The sequence below is a fragment of the Mustela nigripes genome, chromosome 4 (genome assembly GCF_022355385.1).
Source record: "Mustela nigripes isolate SB6536 chromosome 4, MUSNIG.SB6536, whole genome shotgun sequence".
Taxonomy (NCBI): domain Eukaryota; kingdom Metazoa; phylum Chordata; class Mammalia; order Carnivora; family Mustelidae; genus Mustela; species Mustela nigripes.
In genome coordinates this window covers 180,305,834-180,321,368 of record NC_081560.1, presented here as the reverse complement: position 1 = coordinate 180,321,368, position 15,535 = coordinate 180,305,834, and the positions used below count along the sequence as shown (strand labels likewise).

General features: G+C 40.8%; 1 protein-coding gene across 1 annotated transcript in view; it reads left to right on the top strand.

Moving 5' to 3' along the window:
- Nucleotides 1-4,501: 4,501 nt before the first annotated feature.
- Nucleotides 4,502-15,535, top strand: part of EIF3A (eukaryotic translation initiation factor 3 subunit A) — a 38,858-nt gene continuing 27,824 nt past the window's right edge. Inside the window, exons 1-5 of the mRNA XM_059398691.1 lie at nucleotides 4,502-4,590; nucleotides 11,570-11,760; nucleotides 11,940-12,076; nucleotides 12,489-12,652; nucleotides 14,371-14,570. Coding sequence (XP_059254674.1) covers nucleotides 4,542-4,590; nucleotides 11,570-11,760; nucleotides 11,940-12,076; nucleotides 12,489-12,652; nucleotides 14,371-14,570 — 741 coding nt within the window. The 5' untranslated portion in view covers nucleotides 4,502-4,541. The remainder of the gene's footprint in view (nucleotides 4,591-11,569; nucleotides 11,761-11,939; nucleotides 12,077-12,488; nucleotides 12,653-14,370; nucleotides 14,571-15,535) is intronic.

Below are 15,535 nucleotides of genomic sequence, written 5' to 3'. Positions count from 1 at the left end.
CAGGCAGAGAGAGAGAGGAGGAAGCAGGCTCCCTGCTGAGCAGAGAGCCCGATGCGGGACTCGATCCCAGGACCCTGAGATCATGACCTGAGCCGAAGGCAGCGGCTTAACCCACTGAGCCACCCAGGCACCCGATAGCTTTTACGGTTTTAAAAAATATTTTATTTACTCATTTGAGAGAGAGAGACCCCAAGCTGGGTTGGCAGGGGGGCAGAGGGAGAGGGAGAAGCAGACTCCCCACCAAGCAAGAAGCCTGACGAAGGACTTGATCTCAGGACCCCGTGATCACGACCTGAGCCAAAGGTAGGCATTTAACTGACTGAGCCACCCAGACGCCCTAGTTTTTACAGTTTTAAATGTAATATACACACATATATACAAGGACTATTCTTCTTCTTCTTCTTTTTAAGATTTTATTTATGTATTTGACAGACAGAGGTCACAAGCAGGCAGAGAGAGAGGAGGAAACAGGCTCCCTGCTGAGCAGAGAGCCCGATATGGGGCTCCATCCCAGGACCCTGGGATCATGACCTGAGCTGAAGGCAGAGGCTTTAACCCACTGAGCCACCCAGGTGCCCAAAGGACTATTATTCTTTCAGCAAGAACAGTTGCTTCAAGAATTGAAAATATGGGGCACCTGGGTGGCTCAGTGGTTTAAAGCCTCTGCCTTCGGCTCAGGTCGTGATCCCAGGGTCTTGGGATCGAGCCCCGCATCGGGCTCTCTGCTCAGCAGGGAGCCTGCTTCCTCCTCTCTCTGTCTGCCTCTCTGCCTCCTTGTGATCTCTGTCTCTCAAATAAATAAATAAAATATAAAAAAAAAAAAAGACCCAAGTATAAAAAAAAAAAAAAAGAATTGAAAATATGGCCTCGTGGCCTGCAAAACCTCTAATATTTACTACCTAGTCCTTTATTTTTTTTTTATTTTTTTTTTATTTTTTTATTTTTTTTTTTTTAAAGATTTTATTTATTTATTTGACAGAGAGAAATCACAAGTAGATGGAGAGGCAGGCAGAGAGAGAGAGAGGGAAGCAGGCTCCCTGCCGAGCAGAGAGCCCGATGCGGGACTCGATCCCAGGACCCTGAGATCATGACCTGAGCTGAAGGCAGCGGCTTAACCCACTGAGCCACCCAGGCGCCCCACTACCTAGTCCTTTAAACAGAACAAATTTCCTGTTTCTTAGTCTAGACTCTAGGGTATCACCATGTGTATGAGTGAGTGAGGTAAGGTAGAGGACACAATTGTGAAGGCCAGGTGGCCAGGATACTGGCAGGACCATCCACATGGGTATAGAAACCACTAATAATTATGGCAATTGTGTTGGTGATAGAAAGTTAGAAGTAAGAGTTAAGGAATGAGGGGTTGTGACCTGCAGATCTGCAGGTGCCTAGAGAGGACTGTCACATAGAGGAATCACGTGTGGTCTAGTCTAATGGCATGAAGTTCAATATTCACAGTTCAAGGGAGGAGAGAGAATGTTCTAGAAATAGCTAGAGGGAAGAGCTAGTCAGTCACTGATTCAGGCACCAGTAGTTTGAGGGAGGAGTAGAGCCACCAGTTGCCGGGGCAGCAGAGTGCCCAGAGCTGGCCTGGTTACTCGTTAATGGTGGCGTGAGCAGCCGCCCACTGGCTTTAAGGCTCTGCAGAGGAAGTCTTTTTTTTTTTTTTTTTTTAAAGATTTTATTTATTTATTTGACAGACAGAGATTACAAGTAGGCAGAGAAACAGTCAGAGAGAGGAGGAAGCAGGCTCCCTGCTGAGCAGAGAGCCCAGATGTGGGGCTTGATCCCCAGACCCTGGGATCATGACCTGAGCAGAAGGCAGAGGCTTTAACCCACTGAGCCATCCAAGCGCCCCCTTTTTTTGAGAATCTTATTTGCTCTATTCAAAACCTCCAAACATTATATTAGAGAAATTATCCAGTTATATTTAGTACAAAACTAGGTTGGTTAGGGAAACACCTTCACTAGCCTGATCATTTCCCTTTACTACTTCCTAAAGTGGTTTCCAGCATATTCAGGTTACTTGCTTTCTACAAAGTGAGCATTAATCAATAAGCAATTGTGCTTTTCTTCTGGTTCAGAATAGATCCTATCTTGCTCCTCATTGTGTACACATCCATATTCACCAGTGATACATCAACTCCTTGAAAACAGGCTATTAGCTGGTACTTAATACCTACTGGCTGAATTAAAAAAAATTTTTTTAAAGACTTTATTTATTTATTTGCCTGAGGGAAAGTGAGACCACAAGCAGGAGGGAGCTGCAGGCGCGGAGGGAGAAGCAGGCTCCCTGCTGGGCAGGGAGCCCAATGCACGGAGGATGCTACCCCAGGACCCTGGGATCATGACCTGAGCAAACACTTAACCAACCAAGCCACCCAGGCATCCCCTCCTATTGGCAAAATTTAATAAAATTTATTCTGGAAGTTGAGACTATTCACAAATACAGTACTAGACACTAATTGTACTTAATGCACTTAAATGATCATTGGTTATTATATTACCAAATGCTTTATCTACTTTAACTTGAGAGAAAAGACTGAAGATGCAGAAACATTGAATTTCATTTTTTGCTCCAAATTTTCTAGTGTTTGTCTTGTTTTAGGTCTACCACATAATGAGTAATAATCAATGATATTATTTTACCATCTTCTTCAAGATATGAGAATGAAAAGATAAGAATGTTAGAAAGCTTTTTCTGATATTTAGGTCAGGTTTCCTTTTATTTTATTCTGTTACATTTCTCTATGGCCTACCAAATAGTTTTCTATATAGAGCATTTAAAAGCTTTATTTGCTCTTATGTTTAGCTCTTTAATTTTGACTTAATTACTGCATACACAAACGAGTCTCTTGATCCTTCCCCATAAAACAGTTCCTATAGATTCTTAGTACTTGTTTTTCAACTCTGTCTGGCTCTTAATTTGGGGGAAGTAAATTTAGACATTTAGAGTGGCCCAAGAATTTTGAGGTTAGAACTCTTTGAAGTTAATTTTTAAATAACCTTTTTTTAGAATCTGTATGTATCTTTGATCTTTTTTGCATTTCTTAAGCTTTCTTTATAGGGATAAATTTAATTGAATAGAAAAATCTCTTTGCTGAGGCAGAAACAATGAGCGGAACATGCTTTTTGTGTGTATGTGCTGTGGATTCCTTGTTCCCCTGTTACAGTACTGTCATTCATTCGCATAGTCCATGCATCATTACAAAATGTGTTATAAAACTGGAACAACTTATTCCACTGCTGCTTTCTGAATTTTTCTTTTTCTTTTTTAAATTTTATTTACCCATTTGACAGATCACAAGTGGGCAGAGAGACAGGGAGAGAGAGACGGGGAAGCAGGCTCCCCGCGGAGCAGAGATCCCGACGCGGGGCTCGATCCCAGGACCTTGAGAGCATGACCTGGGCTGAAGGCGGAGGTTTAACCAACCCACTGAGCCACCCAGACGCCCCCTGAATTTTTCTTCTGAACTCCTCTTAATTTCACACGTAGGGCTTGAGTTATTAGATTCAGTTTAAATGGCTTTCAAGTTCTAGGTGTTCTAGTGAGTGACCGAGCACTAAAACTGCAGATCAGTAATAAACGACTGTCGGTAGCAGGGGCCCGAGAAATGGATTCCCTGCAGCTAACACCGGTTTTTCTCATGCTTCTTTGCGGCGAGTGCCGAATGTCAAGGCTAGAACTCGCCCATGTATCTTCAAACACTGTGCGAAGCCTGCTCTGATGCAGAACGTCTGTCCTCTGGCCAGAGTACGGTCTCCAGTCTGTCCGCGTCCTTCAGGCCTCAGCTCCAAACTCACCTTCTCTGAGGGCTCCCATCCTCCGGACAACCTTTGTGTCAGCAACTTTTTAATTGTACCGACATGAAGTAATAAGCTTGCTCATGGAATTACCGCGTCCCTCCTTCCTCTGCTAGTCCGTCAAGGGACAGGTCACTGCTGTTAACCGGCGGCGGGCAGCGCGGGCCTGGTGACGGCTGCTCAGCGCATGTCCGATAAAGCAATACAGCCGGCATTTTCATTCAGCGGCGACAGACCGTTCCTTGGGCGAACGGGACCTGACTGGAACTTTGCATGACTCCGCACAAAGCGCGTCCAAAAATCTGTGCACACGCCTTCTTTCTCGCCAGGCTGAGACTCTGACACAAGTATCACCTTTCTCACCCCCATTCTCCCTCAAGGAGAAAGAGGCCGGAGAACCTGCTCCCACAGCTTCTCCCCGACGAGGCGGGAGGGGGAAGCGGCGCGCGAGCAGGATGGCCGCAGCCGCCACGTCAGCCGGCGCGCGCGAGAGCAGCGCGCCTGCGCGCGGAGGACCGCTCCACCCCCCCGCACCCGCTCCCCTACATCCGGGGCCTGGGCGGTGGCGGCGCCGCCGTGCGGGGGTCACGTGGCTCCTTCCTTTCCGTCTCTGGCCGGCTGGGCGCGGGCGACTGCTGGCGAGGCGCGTGGAACCTCGCGCTGGTTCCCCTTCGTCTCCTCTCCCGGCCCGGGCCACTAAGGAGTTCGCTGTCGCCGGGTGAGCTGAGCCTGCCGCCAAGATGCCGGCCTATTTTCAGAGGCCGGAAAATGCCCTCAAACGCGCCAACGGTGAGTAGGGTAGGGGATCGGGGTGCGCCGGGCTGGGTCGGCCCGAGGCCTCGGAGGTCGAGGAGCCCCGGCCTGCTTCTCGCTGCTCCGCTGCCCGGCTGAGGCGGGAGAGGTGGCCGTATGCGACCTGCCCGCCGCCGCTCGGGTCCGTGGGTGGGCATGGTTTCCCTTCTCGCTCCGACCGACCGGAGCGGGTGGGAGGTGCGGGGCTGGGAACCGTCGCTTTGGGGGCCCTTCCATCCCCCCGCCCCCTCCTGGTGGGTCCCGGGGGCCGCGGTCCGGGAGACAGGTTTCCGGGGCCCGAGTTCCTTACCCCCCTTGTCCGCCTCCGCCCGGAGCCCCAGGTCGCCGGGCTTTCGGTTGCTTAGGCCCCGCGCCCCCAGCCGCCATCTGGGAGTGCCGGGGAGGAAGAAACATGGCTCCCTCCCGGGGACAATGCACGCGAGAACCTCGACTCCACCTCCTGCGGGCGCCGGGAGCCGGGCAGTCCCACCTCCGGCCCTCCTGCAGACACCTCCGCCCCCCAAATCCAGCGCCGGCCTTTGCTGGGTCAGGGTCCACTTACCCTTTTTCCAAGTCACTGTATCTCCACCTCGGGGGCTCTGACCCGTTTAACCTGTTAACCTGTTTTTTTCTGGCATTGATTATTGGCAGCCCCAAAGTCCATTCCTGATCACATGAAGTTGGAACAGAGTTAATTCTGTAAAAGAGGGACTTCAGTTTCTCGCTTAAAGATAACGAAATGAGGCCTAGAGAGAGTGTTTACCCAAGGTCACTCGGAGTTAGTTGTTGAGCCAGGAGACTAGAACCAAGGTCTCTAGACTTTCAGATCAGGCGTTTTTTCGCCACAGCGCTACTGCCTGCGATTTTTTATTTCTAGGTGTACTTAAGCCACGGGCCCTCTTCAGGAAAACTTGTGCGTGTGCTGGTGTATTCAAGAGGCATTTATTACGTTGGCATTTTTGGGGTGCAAATGTATTATGCATTGCTCTGGTTTTTAAAAAACTTTATCGTTTAGTGTTTTTTAAGCCCAGCAATTTCTAAGTGTGTAGGGCGTTCATGGCTCTTATTTTCACCCTTTCTTTACCAAAACAGTTTTTTGGGTCTTATCCGTGTTGTAGGTGGACATACCGCGCCTGTTAAGAGTTTTATGTTTATGGAGCTTGTTTTGTTAGCTTGTTTGAAAATTCCTCTTATGAAAAGTTCAATTTCAGTCAATACATAAAATTAATACTGCTGATAACTTGTCAGGACTAAAGGTGTGTTTGTCGCATCCTTGTTATTTTAAAAGTAACAATTTGGAGGGTTGGTAAGAGTGTGGGATATAATTCCACATTCTTGGGAATAGAGTACAGTAATTGTTTAAAAAATCAGTTAAAACCACAACTTAGATCTGATGACTGCTCATTTTAACCAGTGATCTAATAGAACAGGCAAGAATTAAGAATGTTAACTTCTTTTTTTTTTCTTTCCTAAGATTTTATTTATGTAAGAGAAAGAGTATGCAGGAAGGGGTGGGGGAGGATCAGAGGGAGAGGGAGGAGCAGACTCCCCGCTGGGCAGGGAGTCGGAATGCCAGGACCCCAGGATCATGACCTGAGCTACCCAGGCGCCCAAGGATGTTAATTTCCAGAAAAGAAAATAGATTGAAATGGAAATTTATCACTATAAAATGAACTGTAGCAACGTTAGAATTTTTTCCTATGTTTAAAAACTTAGAATTATATTATGGTATACAGAATGACTGGGATTCAGTTACTGTTCTAATTGCTATTGTAGATCTGTTTCACAGTCAGTTGGTTTACCGACAGGCGTTTTCCTATGCTAATAGTTTGAAGCGCTGTAGTCTTGATGGCCTAAATATTACACATTTGTTGTGTTCAGGCCTTGTTTCTTTCATTACTCCTCCCTTCTGTATCTAAATATGAGCTTAGTGTTTTCACTGATTTTTTTTAATTAGAAGGGTTCTCCAATGTGTAGCAAATCATAAATACTTTTATATGTTTTCTAAGTTGAAATAGATTTGATTCGTGAAGGAAAGTTGGGGAAAGCATCTGAAATTAAAGTAGGCAAGATGAGCAAGAAGGTGAAGGGACACCCCGGGGGGGGGTTAATTTTGTGTAGGGTTTTATAAGGCTGTACTGTCTCCTTGCTGCAGTCTTTTAAGAGGTAGGTTGGATGTTTCTGTAGTAGAGGCCTTAGCTTTCAAGTAGTACCTTCTGTACCTTTGATCTTGTGAATGAGAGCTGCTGTCTGAAAGTGTTAAAGTGAGCAGAATGTGGATGGCACATGGCACTGCTTACAAAACTTAACAAAAGTAGGATTATCAAAGCACATTTCATTTGATGGAGAGAATCTCATTTTATGTATGTGTTTTATCTGTAACATTTGTGGCCTCAAACATTCAGAACTAATCCATTTTATTTTAATAAAATGTGAATAAGTTTAGAATAGTTCAGGTTACTCTGAGTTTGTAATTCAGAACAGTATTTTTGGAAACAGTAATAGTAATCATTTGGGAAGGTGACGACTTGGCCTAGCAGTTACAGGAAAGAAATTCATGCACCAGAATCATTTGGAGAAAGCCCCTTTTCCAGACTATGTTGTCAGTAGTATGGAATTAATTGTTTCTGATCTTGTAACAGCCTTTTAGTTTAGATTCTACCAGTGATTTATAAAGTTGTCATTAAACCCACAAATTGTGTAACGTTGTAGCTTGTCCTCGTCTGTAGCACAAATCAACTAGTAATATTGAAGGGCTGACCTAAACTTTATCTTTTAGGATAGATACAGTTTGTCCTTGTGTCTGAAAGGTAAGCTCAGAATGCCTATCCTCTGAGTATTAGTTCATAATTCCAGATTTTAATCTTTATTTCAAGAATATGAGGGAAGTGAACATTTTTAAAAACACTGTAATAGGTCCTTTAGTGTGTGGTATTTCTAGCCTTAAAAACTTTCTTTTTCCTTATTAGATAATTAAGAGGAACTAAATTCTCCCAGTATGTAAATTAGGGTAAAGACTGGAACTCACCCCTCATGGATTATCATGGTATCTGTTCCCATTCCATTTTTTTTCCTTAAAAAACATCTTTGCTTGGTATCCATGTTTGTTTTTTTTTTTTTCTTGGTGTTGGTGGTCCTAAAAAATATTTTTTAGTGCATTTGCTTTGGTTTCTTTAAACCTGTTGTTCAGAGTTTGAGAGTGGAACTTGGAATCATAAATTTTGATTGGCTGTTTAGGAAGTGAAGATTACTTTTAGGGATGTCTGGGTGGCTCAGTTGGTTAAGCGTTTGCCTTCTGCTTGTGTTATGATCCTGGGGTCCTGGGATCCAGTCCTGCATCTGGCTCCTTGCCTGGAGGGGAGCCAGCTTCTCCCTATGTCTGCCATTCCCTCTGCTTGTGCTCATGCTCTCTCTTTCTCCGACAAATAAATAAATAAAATCTTAAAAAAAAAAGAAAATTAATTTTGCCTCTGTCCATAAACAAGATTAAAAAAATCACACTCCCCTATTTAAAAATAAGAGATTGGGTAGGTGAATTATTTTTAGACAGTTTATTATTTTGTCATCACCATGCTGCGGTCAGCTCTCAACTTTAACTCTTTGTGCCTGTTCTGTGTTATTAGCATTTTGACAAGTGTTTATATAGAATACTAAAAGATCTAAATCCTCAGTGTAAGACTGGGAATTGGATACAGTGGATTGTTTTGGGTGCTGCTGCTGTGGTATTTATAACGTGAATGATAAATTTATCTAAAAACATTTGCTTCCAAATTTTTGGCTGATAGAAACCTTTTCTGTTAAATAGTTGTTAAAAACACCTGAGGTACTGTTGGATTTTACAAAATAACCTTGCATAGGTATGCTTCAGGAAGAAGATAGGCAGGTCCTCCCCTTAGACCAGGAAAGGCTTATTATTCTAACAAAGTATCTAGTTGTATTACATTTTGTTCCCTCTTAGGTGTTTTTTGGTTTTGGGTTTTTTGTTTTTGTTTTTGTGATAAAATGGACTCCAATGAAAATGGACTTTTCGCCATTCTGCCAGGATTAATGTTGACATTGACTTGAATTATTGTGGAATTTGTTTTCATTTGCATATGAAGAATATGATTTGAGGGGCACCTGGGTGACTCAGTGGGTTAAGCCTCTGCCTTCGCCTTCTGGGATTGAGGCCTGCATCAGGCTCTCTGCTCAGCAGGGGGCCTACTTCCCCCTCTCTCTCTGCCTGGGGCTCTGCCTACTTGTGATCTCTCTGTCAAATAAGTAAATGAAATCTTTAAAAAAAATATGATTTGGTATAATATGGGGTGACATGTTACTGAGTAAAGATACTTATTTTTGTGTATTTTGTGATTTATCTCATTGCAAACTTGTTAATATACCAGAGTTGGAGTTTTGTTTGTAGTTGTCCTGCTGGAAGGAATGTTCAGAAGCAACATTCCTGAAAGATGGGATAGTTGGGAGAAGAAATAATAGAGAATTACTAAATCTGTAGATCTAGTAAAACTCCCAGTTAAGGGACATTTCTTCATGTTGTCTTCCTAGCACAGTTACATGGTTTATAATGTTGTATGGTGTTAACTCTTGAAAATAATTCTTTGTTAAAGATTTTTTCCTTATAAGGAAAATAGTGATTTTTTTTTAAAGATTTTTTTTTTTTTTTAACTTGACAGATCACAAGTAGTCAAAGAGGCAGGCAGAGAGTCTGATGCAGGGCTTGATCTGAGGACCCTCAGATCATGACCTGAGCTGAAAGCAGAGGCTTAACCCACTGAGCCCCCAGGTCCCCCGATTTTTTTTTTTTTTTAAAGATTTTATTTATTTGACAGAGCAGGAGAGCACAGAATGGGGAGTGTCAGAGGGAGAAACTGGCTTCCCGCTGAGCAGGGAGCCCAAGGTGGGGGGCTAGATTCCAGGACCCTGGGATCATGACCTGAGCTGAAGGCAGTCGCTTAACAAACTGAGCCACCCAGGTGCCCCGAAAAGAATGTTTTTTTAACAGTGGAAATGTAGTGTTTAAGACCTTTTTTAAAAATGGTGTAAACTAGTGTTTTGGTTCCCCAAATTACTTTCCAAATGTTGGTGGAAAGATTTTTTTTGTGTGCAGTTTGGCAGTTACTGATTTTTAAGTTGGACATAAGGAGATGACTTAGGTTAGATTGCTCCCCCGCCATCCATTTACTGAGTTTTATGCATAGGAAAATAAAAGATGAGAAAAAAATAGGTTAAATTTTAACCTTTGTCAGAAATAACGGGTTGGAGGGTGCCTGGGTGGCCCAGTCGGTTAAGTGGCTGCCTTTGGCTCAGGAGTGATCCCAGGGTTCTGGGATCGAGTTCCACATCAAGCTCCCTGCTTGGAGAGCCTGCTTCTCCCTTTACTTCTGCCTGCTGCTCTACCTACTTGTGCTTTCTGTCTCTCTGTCAAATAAATAAAATATTTTTAAAAAAAAGGAATGTGATGGAGGAGTCTTTGCTTTGACTGAATTTCAAAATGAGCTGTATACATAAAACCTGGATTTTGAAATACTGCCATATGCAGACAGGTTTAGGTGGTAGTAAATTCATAAGTATATAATTTTTTTTTGCTATGCATTCTAAAATTTTTTGTCTTAAAAATAAACTTTGTTTTTTAATAAACTTTAATAAAAAGATTTTATTTAATTATTTCAGAGAGAGAGAGAGAAAAGCAGGCTCCTGGCTGAGCAAAGAGCCTGATAAGGGGCTCCATCCCAGGACCCTGGGATCATGACCTGAACCAACAGCCAGTGCCCAACTAAGTGAGCCACCGAGGCACCCCTATTTTTTTTAAATAAACTTAATTTTAGAAGTTCAAGACTTATTTTTACAAAAATAATAGGGTGTTTCCATATAAACCAAGCCTATTGATATTGTATATCATTTTGTTATATTTGTTACAAGTAATGAACCAGTACTGATACATTGTTAACAAAAGTCTATACTTCCTTCACATTTCTCTAGCTTTTTCTTGTGTCCTTTTTTGAATTCCAGGATCACTTCTAGGATACCATATTACATTTAATTGTCAAATCTCCTTAGACACCTCCCCTTGTTATGACAGTTCCTTAGATTTTCCTTGTTGATAACCTTGATAAGTTTGAGGAGTACTGGTCAAGTATTTTGTGGAATGTCCCCCTAATTTCGGGTTTATCTTAATATATTTTTTTTCATGTTTACACTGGAAAAATAAGTGGAGAGCTATTTTGTAGATTGGAAGACTAAATGTTGTTAAATTGTCAGTTCTTCCAAATTTGATATGTAGATTCAAAATCAAATAAAAAATTTGAATGAAAATTCCAGTGAGCTAATTTTATAGATACTAACAAACTAACTCTGAGTTTATATGGAAAGGTAAAAGACTTAGTAGGCCCAACAATACTGAAGAACAAAGTTGGAGTACTCATACTACTTGGTTTGAAGACCATAGTAATCAAGACGGTGAGGTATTAGCAAAAGACGAAAAACGCTGGAATAGAGAGTGATCAGAATAGAGAATCTAAAAGCAGGCCCACATAAACAGTCAGTTGATCTTAAAGGGAACAGAGTCAATCTAATTGACTGTCAAATTGCCAATCTAATGATTTTTCTACCTGGAGTCTTAGCATGAACTAGTAAAAATTTCCTCAGCCAGATCACTGTGACTGAAGATACACTTGAGTTTATGGTGTTTGCTGGGGAGAGACTTTTTTCCCCTCATGACTTCAATTTCTGGAACTTAAAACACATTTGGTACAATGTAATTGAGTGAAATCCAGTTTTATCTGTAGACCATATTTTGAGATCGTACCAGTTTTTCATTGTTTTAACTCAGAATTTTGGCATAGCTCTAGATGTCAAAAATAAACGTGATCTAAAAAGAGATGGTAGTGACTTCAGAAATTAAAATAGCCAATTTAAGCAAGATTTAGACTTCTGTATAGTATACATAATGAACTTTGATTTTCCTGAATTATTTTTCCAGAATTTCTTGAGGTTGGCAAAAAGCAGCCTGCTTTGGATGTTCTTTATGATGTTATGAAAAGTAAGAAACACAGAACATGGCAAAAGATACACGAGCCGATTATGTTGAAATACTTGGAACTTTGTGTGGATCTTCGCAAGAGCCATTTGGCTAAAGAGGGATTATACCAGTATAAGAACATTTGTCAACAGGTATGAAGCGAGCTGGGTTTTATTTTAGTAAGTGCTTTTAGTAACTTTCAGAGGCATTTACTTTCCAGAGTATATATAGTACGTTTTATATCCTAAAATTAGCTCTTAAAATATTTCATGGTTTGTTGAAAAAGTGTTTTAAGGCTCCTTTCTCTCTTTCTCTCTCTCTCTTTGGTTAGGTGAACATCAAATCTCTAGAGGATGTTGTTAGGGCTTATTTGAAGTTGGCAGAGGAGAAAACTGAAGCAGCTAAAGAAGAATCTCAGCAGATGGTCCTGGACATCGAAGATCTGGATAATATTCAAACCCCTGAGAGGTATGGAGGTTCAGTTGCTGATAACATTTTCCTCAGTTTTTCCTCACATGTGTCTCCATCATCCTCATTTGAGGTGTAGATTTTCATTAGAAAGAATGTTTATCTTCGGAATTCTAAATGTATAGTAACAAAACTATACTATTCAAAATTTGTAAGACTGGTAAATCTTCAGATAGAGGCAGATACTGATTTCAATGGTTGTAATATGTGTTGGGGATTCAGATACTTGGATGCGTGACAGCTTTACAGTGCATCCAGAGTTGCAGGAAGAATTTGCACTTTTTTATATTGACCGTTGTTGGTTTTGGTTTTTTAATCATGGAACAAAGTAGGAAATCATGTCGAAAATGCTTTCAACTTTTTAAATGCGTTTTTTGTTTTGTGGGGTTTTTTTTTTTTTTTTTTTTTTTAGTGTTTTCTTAAGTGCTGTAAGTGGTGAAGACACTCAGGATCGTACTGACAGACTGCTTTTAACTCCATGGGTGAAGTTCCTTTGGGAATCCTATAGACAGTGTTTGGACCTTCTTCGAAACAATTCTAGAGTAGAGCGTCTCTACCATGATATTGCCCAACAAGGTAAGATGAAAACTGATTTGAAAAGTTGACTTTAAGGAAAATATTTTGCAAAAGATGGACAGAGTTAACCTGATTGTCTCCACAGTACTTATTTTATAGTTTTTATTCTTATTGAAAGATGATTGGTGTTCATTTAAATATTAAACAAGTGACTATAAGAAATTTGTTTTACTTGTTAGGGTAATTCTGTATGAAATCCACTTCATGACTATTTGAAAGACAAAGTCATTGTGGGACTTTACAGGTGACTAAAACCATAATGGAACTTTTTTGATTGCTTTCCGATAAACTTGAGTTCTTTTGATTTCACTGTTTATATTCTCAACCATGCCATGGATTTCTAAGGTCTTCTTAAACTTTGGACTCCTAGGATTCCTTGAAAAATGCATAGTTTTATTTTCTTAAACAGTATCACTGAATATAGAACTAAGTGATTTTGACGAGTCAGGATAGTCATAAAAAGTATCCAGTTGTTACCCAGCATATACAGATAGTGCTTGAACAGCTAGAGGGGTGGGTTGTTAGAGGTGCTGGCAAACATACCCCTTTTCCCCCACTCCTGCACAATTGAAAATCCGCCTGCGACTTGACGACCCAGAACCTTAGCTACCACTGGCTTATTAATCAGAAGCCTTATCAGTAACATAAACAGTTGATAAAACACGTATTTTGTAGGTTATATATGTTATATACTGGATTCTTAAAACAGGAAGCTAGGGTAAAGAAAGTGTTAAAATCATAAGGAAGAGAAAATAAATTTATGGAACTATACCAAAAAATCTACATGTGTTCATGTACCTATGTAGTTCAAACCCTTGTTTAAGGATTAACTGTACTTTGAATCTTGAACTATATGAAGTCTGTTTTCTTGATTTTGTATCTTTTCCTTATTGTCACTTGCTGTTAATGCAGCTTTTTAACTATATATAAATGGAATATGCGTGATTTGAGAGTAGCTTTGGCTTTTTCTTACTTTGCCCTTAGTACAACCTTGTATTGCCATTCTTTGCAATTTGGGGACAATTGGCATTTGTTTATTCAAGTTGTAAGTAACTTTAAGAATATTTTACTGTTAGTATTAGAACCTGTGTTCTGTTTTGCTTACATGGCTAGCATATGTGAATTTTTATTTAACATAAGAACATTTGGGGTTTTTGATAATTGTTGATACAAATGTTAACTTGAAGTTAAGCTGCATCCCTTTGTTTTGGGCCTATTGAAATAGAAATCTCTTTTTTTTTTAAGAGCAAAGAAATTCTGAAACAGTTGTTATTGCATATATGATGGTAGAAATTTATTTTAGTACAGCAAGTAGTTAAGGTACACATCTATGTACACAGTTGAATCAGGTTACCATAAGCCTGCAGTTTGTTGATAGCAAGACTTTTTATATTTCAGGCTAGAATTTTTTGTTCCTTTAGGATTTGAAGTGGTAGATCTTGGAAAGGTGAGTCCCTTCTACACTTTAATTTCAATGGCTTCCCGTTTGTAAACTCTTCTAGAACACCAGAACCAAGTTCTAGTTCTAGGCCAGGACTATGTCCAAAAGATGGTCAGGACATGAAATGAAGTGACCATTGACTTATGATTTCTGAAGACTGATAATAAGTTTGATAAAATCTTGTTAAAATAACTGATTTTAATATTCGAAATAAAACTAATTCAGATACTTGGTGATGGTGGAAAGTACTTGACATATCTTACAATTATGCTTGTAGCTTTCAAATTCTGCCTCCAATACACCCGTAAGGCGGAATTCCGTAAGCTGTGTGACAATTTGAGAATGCACTTGTCACAGATTCAACGTCACCATAACCAGAGTACAGCAATCAATCTTAATAATCCAGAGAGCCAGTCCATGCATTTGGAAACCAGGCTTGTTCAGTTGGACAGTGCTATCAGTATGGAATTATGGCAGGTATGTTTTGAACTGTTTGCTGTCTTTTGTAGTCATAATAACCCATATTACTTTTTTTCCCCCTTGTGAGTAAATGAGTATCTTCATCTTGATACTTACTGGTTAATTTCAGTAGATAATTGAGAAATTTAAGATTGTCTAGTGGATAACCAAGAGTTCTGGACAGGCAGTCTCAGGATATGGGTTCTAGTTGACTGCTGTGAAATCAGAGCCAAATCAGGTAATCTCTTGGACCAGGTAGCTTTCCATATAAAACAGTATATTCTCATTGCTGCTCAAAGTTCAGTGCCTGTCTGCGAACTATATACTGCTCTAGGATGAAATAATTACAGAGGGGAATATACATTTATTAAGGGTGGGGTTTTTTGTTTTGTTTTTGGTAGCAGTTTTATGGTAATTTCATGTATGTTTGTTTACTCTGTTTAGGAAAACTAAGCTTGTCTTTTCAATTTATTTTTGTAATAATTTAGCTGTATTTATAAAAATATTGGCCGTAGTAGGTTGGAAGCTTTAAAAAAACAATTTGTCCCTTTACTGTGGATGTTGGAGAAACACTATAGTAGATGGTCTCCTAGATTTCTTAGTGTTGCTTTGGCTTAGTGTATCTGTGGGGAGAGCCTACATTGGAAATCTCGGTGGTTTTGGGAGACTTGTCAACTACTTGGGCTTTTTATGTTAAGAATTCCACAAAGATACTTTCACATGATTTTGTAGACCTGTTGGAAGCTTTCAAATATTTGACCAAAGAAAAAATCTAATTGAAATTACAGAGAAAAGGGGTGCCTGGGTGGCTCAGTGGGTTAAGCCGCTGCCTTCGGCTTGGGTCATGATCTCAGGGTCCTGGGATCAAGTCCCACGTCGGGCTCTCTGCTCAGCAGGGAGCCTGCTTCCCTCTCTCTCTCTCTGCCTGCCTCTCCATCTACTTGTGATTTCTCTCTGTCAAATAAATAAATAAAATCTTTAAG